General features: G+C 39.4%; 1 protein-coding gene across 13 annotated transcripts in view; it reads right to left on the reverse strand.

Moving 5' to 3' along the window:
• Window positions 1–4,520: 4,520 nt before the first annotated feature.
• Window positions 4,521–17,628, reverse strand: part of LOC129028877 (GRIP and coiled-coil domain-containing protein 2-like) — a 36,198-nt gene continuing 23,090 nt past the window's right edge. For 6 of the 13 annotated variants that reach the window (XM_063649240.1, XM_063649252.1, XM_063649244.1 and 3 more), the window contains 3 exons: window positions 16,995–17,134; window positions 14,234–14,432; window positions 12,829–12,966 (listed from right to left, as the gene is read on the reverse strand). In XM_063649240.1, coding sequence (XP_063505310.1) covers window positions 12,857–12,966; window positions 14,234–14,432; window positions 16,995–17,134 — 449 coding nt within the window. In that variant the 3' untranslated portion in view covers window positions 12,829–12,856. Of the gene's footprint in view, window positions 6,377–6,433; window positions 10,581–12,828; window positions 12,967–14,233; window positions 14,433–16,994; window positions 17,135–17,628 lie in introns of those variants that run through there. The other 7 variants (XM_063649242.1, XM_063649245.1, XM_063649251.1 and 4 more) reach the window with 4 other exon arrangements.

Raw genomic sequence — 17,628 nt, forward strand, 5'->3', positions numbered from 1 at the left:
AAAAGTTGATGAAACTAAAGACTGAAGTTCAAACAAAAAGCCCTCTCAAGGGGGTATGAATTTCTGGTAACTTATGGGGTAAGAAAAAGAGCAAGAAACTTGGAAGTAGGGAAGAGAAAAAAGAAAAGGAGCAAGAGGGGATAGCCAGCTCTCAAAAGAGTCTCCAATAGGAAAGCAAAATCTATATCTAGCCAGTACCAACATGTGAAGAAAGAGTGAGCATAGCAAAATTTAGAAAGGTTGCTTGAAAATCAAACAGAAAACCAAACACCTGTAATCCTAGCACTTTGGGAAGGCGAGGTGGGCGGATTGCCTGCACTCAGGAGTTCAAGACCAGCCTGGGCAACATGGTGAAACCTTGTCTCTACTAAAAAAAAAAAAAAAAAAAAAAAAAAAATTAGGCAGGGGTGGGCTGGGCACGGTGGTTCACGCCTGTAATCCCAGCACTTTGGGAGGCCAAGGCAGGCAGATCGTGAGGTCAGGAGATCGAGACCATCCTGGCTAACACAGTGAAACTCCATCTCTACTAAAAATACAAAAAATTAGCCGGGTGTGGTGGTGTGTGCCTGTAGTCCCAGCTACTTGGGAGGCTGAGGCAGGAGAATCGCTTGAACCCAGGAGGTGGAGGTTGCAGTGAGCTGAGATCATGCCACTGTACTCCAGCCTGGCGACAGAGCGACACTCGTCTCAAAAAAAAAAAAAGTCTCTTTTGGCCAGGTGTGGTGGCTCACACCTGAAATCTCAGCACTTTGGGAGGCCAAGGTGGGCAGATCACTTGAGTCCAGGAGTTCAAGATCAGCCTAGGTAACATGGCAAAACCTCATCTCTACCAAAAACAAACAAACAAAAATTAGCCGGATGTGGTGGTGCACACCTGTAGTCCCAGCTACTTGGGAGGCTGAGGCAGGAGAATCACCTGAGACCAGGAGGCAGAGATTGCAGAGAGCTGAGACTATGCCAAGGCACTCCAGCCTGGGCGACAGAGCAAGACTCTCTCTCAAAAAAGAAAAAAACAAAAAGCCTCCTTTAAAAAATGCATTTTAATGCTATAAATTTATCAGTTCATAGTTTTGGGGGCAAAAAATGTTTTCTGACATTTCAATAAGAGCTATAGACAAAGTCCAGCATTAGTCATGACTCTGGACTAAGTCTGGAAATCTGGAATCTCTTCCCAGCTCTGGGAGGTACAAAGTTTTAAAAAATAAGTTAAGGTCAAAATGCTGGAAAACATTCAATTTATTTCCTTATTAACTCAATTGTTTACTCATGAACGACAGTAACACTTGGTGCTATGGGTCATGCACTGAGGTCAGAACAAGGAACAGAAGAAAATGAGGTAAATTGATAAATCTTTTTGCAGGCTGAGAAGAGAGAGAATGCTGGCATGCCTGCTCTGTGCTGGGTTTTTTTTTTTTTTTTTTTTGAGATGGGGTCTTACTCTGTCGCCCAGGCTGGAGTGCAGTGGCGCAATCTCGGCTCACTGCAAGCTCCGCCTTCTGGGTTCACGCCATTCTCCTGCCTCAGCCTCCCAAGTAGCTGGGACTACAGGCATCTGCCACCACGCCTGGCTGATTTTTTGTATTTTTAGTAGAGACAGGGTTTCACCGTGTTAGCCAGGATGGTCCCGATCTTCTGACCTCGTGATACGCCCACCTTGGCCTCCCAAAGTGCTGGGATTACAGGCGTGAGCCACCGCATCCAGCCATCTGTGCTGGGTTTTATGATGTCATCCAATAACTCACAACTATGTAATTTATTTCCTTTTTACAGATAAAGAAGTGGGGGCTCACAACTATGTAATTTATTTCCTTTTTACAGATAAAGAAGTGGGGGCTCACAACTATGTAATTTATTTCCTTTTTACAGATAAAGAAGTGGGGGCTCAGAGCAGTCAAGAAGAACATGCCCCAAGTTATTCGTCAGTGAAGCGGAAATTGTGGTGTTCTTGTGTAAGTTCACAGTTTATACTTTACCATTATACTGTGCTCCAAGATATCTGATATTTACTTTCAAAGCATGTGTAGGAAGTTTACTATGATGATGCAGAGACATTGTACAGAATCCAGTCCCTTGACTCTCAGGTCCCCAGAACACTCACTTCACGATTTTGTTGACCTCTTATGTGAACTTAAACCTAGCACTCTCTTGGCTGGCTTTCTCTGCTCTTCGTGGGCACTCCATAGCTTCTGTACTTACATGCTACAATTCCAGTCATAGGAAGACGCTGAGTTCTTTAGTCCCAGATCCATATTACTGAGAAAACCTAATTGCCTAGGCTCAGGTCATAACTCTGTATCTGTTTCAGTTGATTATGGCTGGGCCTACTGCCCCTCTGTATGGTGGTGGGGCAAAAGTTCCCAGAGAGAGGCAGGGGTGACAGGGACTGTTGTCTCAAATGCTAGGCAGACATCTGGAGTGGTAACCACTACATCTGTTCACAGTGAGCACATCCTTGCAGGGAAACTGGGTTAATCATCTCTATTATTGAAACTCAGAGGTATAGTGTTTCTTCATAGGAATTTTCTTTCCTTATTTGAGATGGGGGTCTCACTTTGTTGCCCAGGCTGGAGTGCAGTGGTGTGTGATCTTGGCTCACTGCAGCCTCCCCTCCCGAGTTCCAGTGATTCCCCTACCTCAGCCTGCTGAGTAGCTGGGACTACAGGCATGGGCCAACATGCCTGGCTAATTTTTGTATTTTTAGTAGAGACAAGTTTTCACCATATTGGCCAGGCTGGTCTTGGACTCCTGACCTCAGGTGATCTGCCCACCCTGGCCTCCCTAAGTGCTGGGATTACAGGTGTGAGCTATCGCGCCCAGCCTATTTATAGAAATTTTCTATAGGTATATAAGTAATAATTTGAAGGTCACAACTAGATGCCTTTTCGTGTAACCGTATCTTGAATGGGACAAACGTTTTCTTTCTACATAGAAATTATACATAAATAACCCAAGGCTTTTTAATACCCATGAAAAACCATTAGCTCAAAGACACTTGCAAAATTGTATCAGGTTGTTTTCCTTGGTGTGTATTAAGTTTGAAGCAAAGGGGATTTTCATATACCAAGACAAAGTAGAAGTCTTCCACCAAGTTGAAATCATCACATTGCAATTTAATCATATGACACAACCAATTTTTTGATGTGTTATGCCATTCGCCAAATACCAAAAATTTTTTAGGGGAAACTTTACATCCTCAACTATACACTTCCAGCTACACCACCACCTAACATGGACTTTAAAAAGAATACAAAGTACGGTATGCCTTCTCAGTGCCTTGTTAGTAATTCAGTTACAGTTCTGCCAAACTTTCTTTAAAGGAATACAATTCTCAATCTTACACTGTTCAGAGCACAAGCATAGCTTATTGTATACAAGAGATGTGCATCAGTTCCCACTCCTCAGGGACTGTATGAATTTGGCTTTATTTTTATTTTTTTGATGGAGTCTCACTCTGTCGCCAGGCTGGAGTGCAGTAGTGTGATTTCGGCTCACTGGACTCTGCCTCCCGGGTTCAAGTGATTCTCTTGCCTCAGCCTCCCAAGTAGCTAGGACTACAGGCGCACACCGCCATGCCCAGCTGATTTTTTTTGTATTTTTAGTAGAGACGGGGTTTCACCATGTTGGCCAGGATGGTCTTGATCTCTTGACCTCATGATCTACCCGCTTTGGCCTCCCAAGGTGCTGGGATTACAGGCATGAGCCACTGTGCTGGGCCAAATTTGGTTCTTAGAAACCAAGGAGTTGATGTGTGCACCAGGCCCAGGGCTGAAAAGCTGCTTCTCACTAGATGCCTCTCTTGGTCTGGCTGCTGTATCCAGTCCTATCCAGGGTTAGCTCTGTTCCTCCTTCTTGTGGCATCTGTGTTTCTCTTTCTGCTCTGTCTCTCCCTATCTCCTAGTCCAAACATCCAAAGAAATTAATTACCTCCAGGAGATCGAGACCATCCTGGCTAACATGGTGAAACCCCGTCTCTACTAAAAATACAAAAAATTAGCCGGGCATGGTGGCAGGCGCCTGTAGTCCCAGCTACTTAAGAGGCTGAGGCAGGAGGATAGCGTGAACCTGGGAGGCAGAGCTTGCAGTGAGCCGAGATCGCGCCACTGCACTCCAGCCTGGGCGACAGAGCAAGACCCTGTCTCAAAAAAAAAAAAAAAAAAAAATATATATATATATATATATATATATATAAATGACCTCTGCCCCTAACTGAACAAAGCCCTTCATCTAAGGCCAACTTTGGTTGTCAGCCTTAGCCAGACACCTGCTTCTGGTCAAATCAATGTCTTGTCCACAGGGAGGCCCAGTGCTGTTTCTAGTTTTAGCTGGATGCAGGGTGTCAGACACGGCAGGTACTACGGTCTACCTGGCGGGTATCAAAGAATTGGTCGACGTTCTCTCAACAACCTAATAGGGACCAATCATGTAAGGCCAGTAGTAAAGGAGTTTGAAGTTCCCTTTCAGAAACCAATTAACAACCCCAAAGAGACAGCGTCTAACATAAAAGAGCAGCCATAAAAATATACAGTTAAACATATTTAATAGAAATATTAAAATCATCATTACACTTCCTCTCACTGCGGAAACCAGGAAAGAATATGCCTTTTGTAATCAAAGGAATAATTTTTTATCATGCAAAAAAGTATTGTTATGACATTCATTGAGACTATATTTCAAAACAAGTTTATACAGACTTCAAAAGGTCTAAAGTCAAAGAGAAAGTGAAATATATTTAAATATGATTAGTTACATTGTATGCAGCTGGCATACTCATATTCACAGTTTATAAAGTAAAAAAACTAAACTCTTCATGTCAGCTCTGAAATAGATGCATTTTCATTAATACATTCACTAGTTAGGTCTGTTCTTCTAAGACAGGAGGAAAGACAAGATATATGAGATATTTTTTAAAGAACAAACTCAACATATCCAGCAGCAAATTTCAGTTAAACTAAATTGGAAACCAATGTTCTGTGTAACCAAAGTGCAAAGTCAGTTCTCCAGCTCAGAAAGAAAATTAAGAGTACAAACTGAAGGCTTAAGAGAACTTCAGAGAGCATACTGTGTGATTAACACATAAATATTAAAAATTATCCAATTTCTGATTTAAGAACTAAAATTATCCAATTTTTGATTTAGTTTTGATCTAGTCATTAAAACATATGCAGAGGTGTCAAAGGCAAGTAACACTACCACCTAAGGTTATTCAGAGGAACTGTGAAGATGTAGCACGGACCTCTAAGATGTCTTTCTAAAATCCCTTCTGATGGAAAGCTTATGGAACACTACCTGCCAAAAACACTGAAAGCACCAGTTTTATATTTAGATACAATGCTGAGTGATATAGTCACTGTTGTGATAGGTTTTTATTTGGGAAAATGGAGAGGATTCTGAAAACAGATTCATGGCTTGCATGCAGTGACACCATGCCAAGAGCCTGGAGAGGCACCATGAAATCACCTCGACTCAAGTGGTGGGCCCACCTATTCATAGTCAGTGTTATACTAGCCAGCTCTAGGGCTCTGACAACATAATGAGTTTTAAGATAGTATATAAAAAAAAAAGAACAGTTTATTTTAAAGCAAATAACTAAATTGTAGTTTAACTTAGCATAATTAACTGCAGCATATTTACTTCATAGCCCCTTAACATGTCACTTTTACCAATAAAGCTTTTTCATTCATATTCTAATCACAAAAATTTCTCAACAATTTATAACAATCTGTAAATCTGACCTTGCAATAAATAGTCATAAAACGTTATTTTTATTTTATTACTATTATTATTTTTAGAGACAAGGTCTCGCTCTGTTCCCCAAGCTGGAGTGCAGTGGTACAATCACAGCTCACTAGCCTCAAGCGATTCTCCAGCCTCAGCCTCCCAAAGTAGTGGGATTTCAGGCATGAATCACCACACCTGGCCTTGAAACACTATTTTTAAAGCCTAAATTCCAGTTGGTATGGTACCAAAATTTAGTTTAACTTCAAAATTCACAGTACTGCCGAGAAATGGGCGGGTCCTGAGGTTCCAGAGAAGTGGGGAGTGAATTCATTCCTGGTGGTTTTATTCTGGCAGCATGCACAGGAGATCACTTGAGTCACAGGGCTGTGGCCTGGTATCAACACTTCAAGCTGTTGTACTTTTACTTCAAGTTGAAACTTTTAAAATACATCTGTCATATAGATGTACAAATATATGTAGATGCAAACATATATACACACTTTTTGACAAAAGAATGATGGTAATATACATGAACCATTTTTGTAAGTAGATTCTATTTGGTTAATAAAAATATTCCTTCCATCAACCTATCGAAGTCCAGACCAACTATGAAGATAGGATGCCCATCCAGAAGAACGGGAAGCATTTTCTTCCTCACCTTTGGAAAGTAAAACAAAAAAAAAAAAGAAAAAAAAAAAAGAAAAAAGAGTATTAAAATTTCTCAATGTAAAATCTATATTTTAGAACCACTCTACAATATAAGCAAATAATGTCTTTTTTACTGATTACATGCCTTTTTTGGGGGGGGTTCTTTTTTTTTGAGACAGGGTCTTGCTCTGTCACCCAGGCTGGAGTGCAGTGGCGTGATAAGACTTCAATGCAGCCTTGACCTCCCAGGCTCAAGTGGTTCTCCCACCTCAGCCTCCCAAGTAACTGGGACCACAAGGTGTGTGCCACCATGCCTGGGTAATTTTCTGTTTTTTTGTAGAGATGCGGGTCTCACTGTTTCCCAGGCTGGTCTCAAACTCCTGGGCTCAAGTGATCCTCCCACTTCGGCCTCACAGTGTTGGGATTACAGTCACGAGCCACTGTACCCATCCATATGTCATTCTTTAGACACATTACTTACTAAATTTCTCTTTTTAAAGGATATACTGAATTTCCGGTTGAGCCAACTTAACAGCTAATTTTATATTTTAGCTTTAAAACATTGATAAGCAACATGAAGCAATCTAGAACTTAACCTTTAAATGGCTTTATTAAAGAAATCCAGCTATGAAAATTATGCAGAAATGATTATCTACAAACAATCCTACCAGCACATAAGAAATTCTTCCTCTATTCTGAAATACCATCTTCTCAGAACATACTTTGATGTTATGAATCAATGTCTGTTCTTGAACATTATTTATTGTCTTTCTCTATTAAACAGTTCCAAAATAAAATTTCCAGCACAACTAAATATTGTTGACAATAAGAGGATTAAAAAAAAAATTCTTTTAAAACAGAAGCTCATATACAACTTAGAATCTAAAACCAATAGATTTATGGTAAACCTTAAAACTGAACCAAAACAAACAAAAACCAAAGTTTTAATCATTTAAAAATCATGTTTATTGAGGTACAACCTACTTATAGTAAAACCTGCCATTTTCAGCATATAGCACTGAGTCTTGACAAATGCAGAGTTATGTACCACCACCGACCAAGGCCTGGCACATTTTTACCTCCTCAAAGTTCTCCCTGGCTGCTTCTCCCACTCCTTGGCAACCACTAACCTGTTTTCTGTCCTTATAGTTCTACTTTTCTCAGAGTGGCATGTAAGTAGAATCACACTGTACATAGTATTCTGAGTCTGACCTCTGTCAACTGGCATAATGCATTTGAGAATTATCCATGTTGCTGTACTGGCAGTGCATTCTTTTCTATTGCTGAGCAGTATTCAATTGCATGGCTGTACCAGTTTGTTTATTCATTTGCCAAGTGAAGGATAACTGAGATCTTCCTCGTTTTTAGCAATTTTAAAGAAAGTTTCTATGAATAATTGTATACAGGTTTTTAATTAAATGTTTTGGAGATATAATTCATATACCACATAATTCACCTTTTTAAAGCGCATAATTCACCGGTTTTTAATATATTCACAAGGTTTGTACATAGGTTTTTGTGTGAATACTGGTTTTCATTCCTCTTGGATAAAGATTTAATTTGGTATTACCCTTCCAGACACCTTTCTGTGTTTTCATATGTATCTATGTATGACAGTTTGACCTTAGGCAGAGTAGCATTTTCAAAATTTTACATGGGGAAACTTTCTAGAGTTAAAGCCATTTTATTTTTTCTGTTCTGTCTGGTTTTATCTATGTGTTATTTACAATCTGCTGCATAACAAATTACTACAACCTTAGTACCTTAACACATATTTATTTCACAGTTTTTGTGGGTCAGGAGATCAGAAATGGTTCTATTTCAAGGTCTCTCATAGGGCTGCAATCAAGATGTTGGCATGGCTGGGGTCTCATCTGAAGGCTGGACTGGAGAAGAATCTACTTCCACACTTATGTGGTAGTTGGAAGAATTTAGTTCCTCAAGGCTGCTAAACTGATGGCCTGTGTTCCTTGCCTCTGGGATGGTAGCTTGCTTCAACCAAGTGTGCAAGCAGAGAAGACAGAGAGAGTCCGCTAGCAAGACAGAAGCCACAATCTCTTGTAATCTATCATTTTTGCTGTATTCTACTGGTTAAAAATAACTCATTAGGTTAAGCTTACTGGCTCTCAAGGGGAAGAGATTATACAAAGGCATGAATTTCTGGAGAAGGGAATGAGGGCAAAGAATTCTGAGAAGTCTGTCTTCCACAATCTGAAGAACTTCTAGAAAGTAGGAGGAAGCGATATTGCTTAGGGATGGACAACTTGGCACTGGTTGCGTTCCAAGTGAGGTAACCTTGTTCCCAAGAATAAAGAGAACCAGATGTCTGTAAACGTTTCCCTGAACTGAAATGCAGATTGTTGTATGTTCACCTGAAATGAATGGTGTAAGCTGAATATAAGATTTTTGACAAAAATTTTGCTGTGTTCTCAGATCTGGCAGGCTCCTGCCCTTGTGCAAACAATGTTCCTGGCAGCTATTCATCTCCTTAGGTAAATAAGAATTGAAGAAAATCTGTGCTGAGATAGGGTGCATTTGCTCTTGCTTTGGAAGGTTGTTTTCTGATAAGGTTCTATATCCTCTGCAAATCAAATCAGGCACTTACAGTGTGAGTATGCATTCTCTTCCTGCCAGTCTGGAGATGATCAAAAAGCCTATAACAGCTTGGCCTATTTTCCTATTGGGTTGCTGGGCTTTTTTCCCTCTTCATTTACTTGTAGAGAGTTTTAGACCTCTGTGTATGTATGGTGTACAAGCGACAATATTCAGATCTGTAAACTGTAACCCAGTCTGGGAGCAAAGAAGATACAGAAAAACGACTTTTACTTCCTGCTTGAGTAGTAAAATTGAGATTCAAATTTTGCATATAGAAGTATTATATGGCTAACTTATTTGGGGAGCAAAGCTGACTTACCATAAGTCTATCTCAAATAGAAATGAAACACTCAATTTGTGAAATATGCTGAGTTTTAATGCGTGTGGGGGCAGGGTGAATTAACATTTGTGATGCAAGGAGAGGAGCAATCTATACTTACCAGTGTCTATTTGACATTGTTTGGGGACTACTGCTACACTCTAAGTCATTTTACCTTATAACGCAGAGTTGTAACACGCTACTCTGAGCAGCTCATGACATCTGCTTGAAATTTAAGTTGGGCCTCTAATATGTTTATTATAAGGACTTTGATGCTGCTTTTCAGAGTTGATGCTGCTTTACCCCCTAAGCTAATGTTTCCCAAATACACCCAAACCCACAGAAAAGAAAACTATTCCTCATAAACTTACAGCCAACATCATAAACATTTTATATCTAGAGCTGATGATACAGTCAGGTATTTACCAACACTCATGTATATATGTAGAGTTTCAAGAAATAATTGCTTACCCTTACTAGATTCAATATATTCTAAATGTTTGACATATTATTTTTATTTCTTAATTTTTTTTTTAAAGATGGGGTTTTACTCTGTTGCCCAGGCTAAAATGCAGTGGCGTGACCAGGATTTTGACCAGAAGTTTGACTGCAGCCTCGAACTCCTTATAACAAACAATCCTGCTGCCTTAGCCTCTCGAGTAGCTAGGACTATGGGCACATGCCACCAGATCTGGCATATTTTAAAATTTTTGTAGACATACAGTCTCGCCATGTTGCCCAGGCTGATTCTGAACTCCTGTTCTCAAGCAATCCTCCTGCCTCATCTTCCCAAACTGTTGGGCTTACAGGTGTGAGTCACTGAGCCCAGCTTGTATTCTTTTGATTTAAAAAAAAATTCTGAATGTGATCCACCAAATTAATTTCACCATCCACTAATAGGTAGCAACCTGAATGAAAAATACTGTTATAAACTTTACACAAAACCAGAGATTATAAACATTTGCTTCCAAGGAGATGAAAGAGGCAAAAGGTACTTGTTTGCTCTGATGGGCCCTGTTTCCTTCAGTGCCAGGAAGAGTGGCTCTCAGACCTTTCTTCTGGCATCCCTCATGTATGCAGTGTTGGTTATTATTTTCAAGGCCTTGGTAACAAAATGCCCCTAGTGTGACCAGTCAGACTGACAGTCCATATCTGTAATATGGTGGTAAGTTTCCTTTGCATGTCTTTCTTTCTTGCGTCTTAGATCTTTTACTTAGGAAATTTTCTTTTTGCTTGAAGTACATCATTAAGAATTTTCAATGAAGGCGGATTCTTAAAGTTTTTGTTTTCCAGAAGAGATCTTGGAAAATATAAAAGGTTGGCAGTTATTTTAGTACATGAGATAGTACTACACCAATGCTGTTGAGAAGTCTATTGTGAGGCAATGTGTCTTCTTTCTCCGGCTGCTTTTGAGATTTCTCTCTGTCTTTTTTAGGGGGCAGTTTTACTCTTATGTGACTAGAAAAAAAAGATTTCTTCTTTTTATTTTAATACTGCTTGAGATTTTATTGGGTTTTTGATCTGTGGATAGATATCCTTCAACAGTTCTGAAAGATTTCCAGCCATTCTCTTCATATATTATCTGTGCTGTATTCTTTTCTCTCCTTTTAGAACTTCGATTAGTAAAAACATGTTTGATGTCTTTTCCCACTCTTGTTTTTTGTTTCTCCCATGCTGAATTCTGTGTAATTTCTTTTGAACTATCTTCTAGTTTACATTCTTTTTTTTTTTTTTTTTTTTTTTTTTGAGACAGAGTTTTGCTCTTGTTGCTCGGGCTGGAGTGCAATGGCACCATCTCGGCTCACTGCAACCTCTGCCTCCTGGGTTCAAGCGATTCTCCTACCTCAGCCTCTCAAGTAGCTGGGAATACAGGCATGTGCCACCACGCCTGGCTAATTTTTGTATTCTGAATAGAGAGGGGTTTCACCATGTTGGCCAGGCTGGTCTCGAACTCCTGACCTCAGGTGATCTACCCTCCTCAGCCTCCCAAAGTGCTGGGATTACAGGTGTGAGCCACTGCGCCAGGCCTTACATTCTTTCTTAAAGAGAGAATGTAAGTATCTAAATCTGCTGCTAAACCATCATTGTTTTTAATTGTAATAAGGTCTCTTTTATGTACTCACATTGATAAGAGACAAGTAGTAAATAATCTTTAAAGCGCAAACTAATTTAAATGTAAGTGTTTTCCTGTCTGTTTACAGGACTTAGCAAATGCACATCTTAGAGTGAGTTCTGGGTTTCTAATGTGTATCTCCTCTATGAAATTCTTTAAAAATATCTGTTATTGGTATCCCTTAGGTTAGTCTCTTTTAGAACTTCTAAATCAATGGACCCTTAACTTGTAGGAGCCACCTGGATGTTAGCAACACCTACATTAAACATGCTGAGTTTCTAAAAGAGGGCTGTTAGAGATGCTAAGTATTTTGAGATAATATCATTGCTGTATTGAAAACTACTGAAAACTTTAATTTTAAAATGCAAACGTTCTTAAAGTCCTGGTTAATTTTATAACTATAAAATTAGTTATAATTTTGAGATTTCTGTCTTGTTTTTTATAGGGGCAGTTTTACTCTTAGGTGACTAGAAGTAGATTTCTTCTTTTTTATAACTATAAAATTAGGTTTACTTTTGTTAGAATAAATTAAAGACAGTGAATTTGTAATTTGAATAACTATTTACTAAAAATATACAACATGTATTCTTATTTGGGCCCTTGTGACAAAAATACTATTGTGGCAATAGAAATCTATCCTATACTTTGAAGAACTGAGATTACTGTCAGTACTGAGAACATTCTACCTTCATCATTAGAAAGATTATGAAAAACCAGATTCAAACAAACTATCAATACTACTTATGAAGTATGTCTGTAAAAAAAATTAAGCCTGAATCTTATCAGGCCTCTAAACCAGGGTTTCTCAAGGTATGGGCCCCAGACCAGAAGCATCAGCAACAAATTGTTAAAAATGCAGACTCTTGGGTCAGAAATTGGGGACCAGCAATTGGAATTTTAGTAAGTATACCAGATTATTCAGATGCCTGCTCAATTTTGAGGATGACTCATCAGTTTAGTTATTAGGATTTACAGGGGATAGGGGAACATGTCAAAGAGCACCAACTAGATAAGGTCAGTCAGTCAAAAGTAAGATGTCTGGACATTCTGGGCCTCCTGATGTCTTAGAAAGCACACAATACCACCTATGATGTATTTTTGTCCACCATCCCACCCAATTGCACCTGGATCTTCCTATTTATAGGCAATTGGAACACGTTCAGTGTTACCCTGTAATGATTAAAACCCAAATATAGGACTGCTATAGCATAAATGACCACTTTCTTCAATTAATAAGTGGCACATTAAAAAATACATTTATATACATAATTGTTATAGATAAAAAAACAACAAAATGGCCGGGCGTGGTGGCTCACACCTTTAATCCCAGCACTTTGGGAGGCCAAGGCGGGCAGATCACAAGGTTAAGAGATTAAGACCATCCTGGCCAACATGGTGAAACCTCGTCTCTACTAAAAATAGAAAAAGTACCTGGGTATGTTGGCATGCATCTGTAGTCCCAGCTACTTGGGAGGCTGAGGCAAGAGAATCGCTTGAATCTGGGAGGTGGAGATTGCAGTGAGCCATGATCGGACCACTGCACTCCAGCCAGGGTGACAGAGCAACACTACATCTCAAACAAACAAAAACACAACAACAAAGTAAAGCTTAAGGAACATCAACCAAATGCAATATATGAGCCCTATTTAGGATACTATAAAAAGACATTCACAATAACACAGGCAAAATGAACATAAACTAGGTATAGGTGACAGAGAAATCCAATAAACATTGAATTATTCACTGGGGAAAGAAATGATGTGTGGGATTTAAGTCTCTAACTCTCCCCTATTTACGCCAAAAGACTGTCCATGAGTTGAAAACTATTAGAGATGCGTGACAACTCAAGAGAGATTATAGTGTCCTCCTTGTATGCTTGAAAATGTCAAAAATAAAAGTAATTTAAAACTAAAACAAAAACGAAACCATAATTCTTAAGATGCAGCTTGAATTTAGTTAACTACAGCAGTAGTATGTGAAGCATTTCAAAGAAGTTAATGACATCACAGTATGAAATCCATCTGAAATGGAAACCAACTCTAACTACAACATAGGTTTTTTTTTGTTTTGTTTTGTTTTGTTTTTTTTGAGATGGAGTCTCACTCTGCCATCAGGCTGGAGTACAGTGGCGTGACAGATCACTGCAACCTCCGCCTCCTGGGTTCAAGCGATTCTCCTGTCTCAGCCTCCTGAGTAGCTGGGACTACAGGCGCATGCCACCACGCCCAGCTAATTTTTGTATTTTTAGTAGAGACGAGATTTCACCATGTTGGCCAGGATGGTCTCAGTATCTTGACCTTGTGATCCGCCTGCCTCGGCCTCCCAAAGTGGTGGGGTTATAGGAGTGAACCACTGGTGCCTGGCCTATGGCACAGTTTTAAAACTGCATTTGCCTAGAAAGTGGGTTGCTGTATATAGACCAAGTGTTGGGCTATATGACTCCATTGTCTTAGGCTATTTGGGGTTGGAGGAAGGAAGAGGGGTGAAGTAGAAAAGGAGCAAGCTAATAAATGTTTTTTAAAAAGTAGAATTTAAAACAAAACCACGTTCAGCTGAACACCAGAACTCAAAACCAGGATAAAAATCCAATTTTCAAAGAGCTAGAAGATCAAGCTAAGCACTTACTGTATTTTGCTGAATGTTAAAATTATATAAATGTACTACAGTTGCCTCAAGATGTTAAAAAGTCAGCTTTTCAAATCTAGTCACGGCCTACTCATATGATAGACCCAATTCAAATGAGCAAAATTTAAAAGTTACACATACAGACAAATTCTCAACCACCAGGCTGTTTAGTTTAAGTTATAACTCAGAAGTTCTAAGACTCTCCTTTTACCCACCTTGAGCAATCGCAGCAAGTTTTCCCTTTTCTTCAGGGCTGAGCTGCAACATTGTATTTATAACAGGAAGAAGTCTCTCTCTTTCACTACCTGGTTTCAAGAAAATGAACTGCAGCAAGACGTTCTTCAAGTATTCCAGGTTAGCTGCAGACTTCTCTCGCTCTTGATTCCTTTCCAATCTTATTTCACTTTTGAGAAGCTGGTGTTAGAGAAATGAGTTAAAAATGGGCTTTAGGAGCTTCTGATTAAATATGGCAGACTGAACTCATGTATTTTTCTTCTCTTCTCCGCAAATTTCTCCCTTCCCTCCATATGGCAATAAACGAAGGAATTCAGTTAACTACAGCAGCATTTAAAGGAGTTTATGACATCACAGTATAAAATCCATTTGACATGAAAACTGGAACTCCAACTATGAGATAGTTTCAAAGCTGCATCTGCCTAGAAAGTGGATTGCTGCATATGAACCAAGTGTTGGGCTATATGACTCCATTGTCCTAAGCTGTTTGGGTTTGGAGGGAAGAGGGGTGAAGTAGAAAAGCAACAAGCTAATACAAGAGGAGAAAAAGTAGATGAGACACATCAAGAAATTCTCACGATAAACAGATGAAGAGGTGGAAATGAGTCAGTCCAGCAGCTTACCAAGTATCATTGACAAGAGGAGAGGATGCATCCTGTGTAAATACTGGGGTTCTTGTCTCAGAAGCACAGGGTATCATGGAAATTGGAGTTGAAAGCTGGGGAACTGATGGAACATCTCCATGAGGAGCAACTAACTGGAGCCATGGGTTGGTACCAAGATGTTCCCTCTGCCTTCTACTTTCTATAGAAACTAAGCCAGTATGGCATGGGGTTCTGAAAATGGGCTGAGGGGAACATCTGTAGCCTCCACTAACCCCCTGCCCCTACCCTGTTCCTAAAGTCCCAGGCAGTTAAGACGTCCACAGTGAACGGCACTTAATCAAAAGTTCAGACACAGTGAAAATTCAGGAATATAAGACAATGTGAAACACTATCAGAGAAATGAGGCAAAGAATGATATAAAAAAGGTAATAACATGTTCAAGTCTTTGAGGAAGATTTCCAGGTTGAAACCAAGCCACAGCTTTTAGTATATTTTCATTTTAGGTTAGACAAGAAAGTTAGCGAACTTTGTCCTCAAACCTAAGACCATTTAAAAAAGTGACAATAAAGAAGACTAAGAAATCATGAAGAGAGTATAAATTTATGAAAATATAACATTTGGCCAGGCATGGTGGCTCATGCCTGTAATCCCAACACTTTGGGAGGCTGAGGCGGGCAGATCACGACGTCAGGAGATTGAGACCATCCTGGCCAACATGGTGAAACTGTCTCTAGTAAGATAAAAAAAATTAGCCAGGCATAGTGGTGCGTGCCTGTAGTCCCAGCTACTTGGGAGGCTGAGGCAGGGGAATCGCTTGAACCTGGGAGGCGGAGATTGCAGTGAGCTGAGATTGCACCACTGCACTCCAAACCTGGTGACAGAGCGAGACTCTATCTCAAAAAAAAAAAAAAAAAAAAGAAAATATAACATTTAAATAAGTCATTTAGGTTTACTGGGCTAGTTAGTGATTTGTTAGCTATGATAATGTTTTTATTAGTGGGAAAATGTTATTTTATAGAGATGCATACTGCAGTATTTAATGGTGGAATGTCATGATATATAAAAGTTACTGAAAATAACTGAATTCAGCTTTAAAATAATCTGACAAGGATAGCTAGTGGCCTTGCACAGTGGCAGGACAGATCTATTAGGAGCAGCAAAGTACAGGGGAAAAGCATGTACTTTTCACAGAGCTATGAGTTTGAATTTTGTTCCACCATTTACCAGCTTCAATTTTTCTCTCAACCAGTGATGAGATTAAATAACATATGTAAAGCCCAGGGCCTGGGTCATAAGAACTCCTCAATAAGCAGTATGACTATATTCTGAGGGGTGATTTATCAGTGAGCCAGGGTGGAAATACCTCATTTGAGTAATCCTCAACTGCTCTGCAACATTCCTAGATGTTTCTGGTGTCTACTTTAAACAGGAAAAACTTCCCATGCCACTTTGCCAACTCCACCTGAAAACTGTTTAGTAGTTCAGTACTATAAATATCACCTGAATAATTTAAATTTACTGTTTACCTTTAGAATTCAAAGACTCACATCCATTTTAAGTTTTATTTAAGCATATGTGAACAATGATTTGTGAACATCTCTCTAGTTTCTAAATCTATTACGGTTTCTTAGAAAAAGTAGGAATTAAGAAATAATCTTTATGTAATAGGTGTAAAAGAAGTATTTTGGCTGGATGCGGTGGCTCACGCCTGTAATACCAGCACTTTGGGAGGCCAAGGCAGGTGGATCACGAGGTCAGGAGATCGAGACCATCCTGGCTAACATTGTAAACCCTGTCTCTACTAAAAATACAAAGAAATTAGCCAGGCATGTTGGCGGGCACCTGTAGTCCCAGCTGCTCGGGAGGCTGAGGCAGGAGAATGGCGTGAACCCGGGAGGTGGAGCTTGCAGTGAGCCAAGATCGTGCCATTGCACTCCAGCCTGGGTGACAGAGCAAGACTCTGTCTCAAAAAAAAAAAAAAAAAAGGCAATATTTCTCACCATCAGGAATCTAATATAAAGATCAAGACGTTATAGATGCATCTGCAATGTGAATTTTTAAACTTGGGTGCATGTGTACGGAGGGTCAAGAAAACCAAACTGGCAGTTTTCACGGTGGCCAGGTTTTCTGATCTCACCTTAATTTGCTCCATAAGGATTGCATTGGTTGCTTCTGTTTCCCGAAGCAGGCCGTTTAAGTGATCTGCACTTTTTGTGGTGGAACTGAGCTTCTGAATCAACTCTTCTTTGGTAAATTCAGCATGCCATAATGGAGGCTCTGCAAGATGTTGTTCCAAGAATTAATTTTCAAAATCATAGATTACAGATGAAGATTCTAAGTAAGAAAAATCTAAATATAAATATCTTACTATGTGATATTTTATAGGTCTGCTTTCTTTGCCATTCATCTATTCAGCATACCTCAATCAACAGATTATATGTTGTAGGTGACACAAATAAAACAGTATCTCTGTTGTAAAGAATGTAATCTAACTGAATACAAGCCCTATGAGTCCCAGTTCTGAAATTTGTCAGAATTGTGTTTATAGACAGTTTTATTACACATCTTCTTCCCATCTATTAATATACCAAGATTTTATGTCATTTCACGTATAAGGAAAGCATTAACATTTACTGGTCACGTATCATGTTCCCTCCTAAGAATCTTCTATCAGGTGGGGTAGGTATCATTATTCAGACTTTACAGACGATGAAACAGGCTCACAGTTGACAGGTAATTTTTGCAGAAATCACAAAGTCAAACTGGCTTCT

The sequence above is a fragment of the Pongo pygmaeus genome, chromosome 12, assembly GCF_028885625.2.
Source record: "Pongo pygmaeus isolate AG05252 chromosome 12, NHGRI_mPonPyg2-v2.0_pri, whole genome shotgun sequence".
Lineage (NCBI taxonomy): Eukaryota > Metazoa > Chordata > Mammalia > Primates > Hominidae > Pongo > Pongo pygmaeus.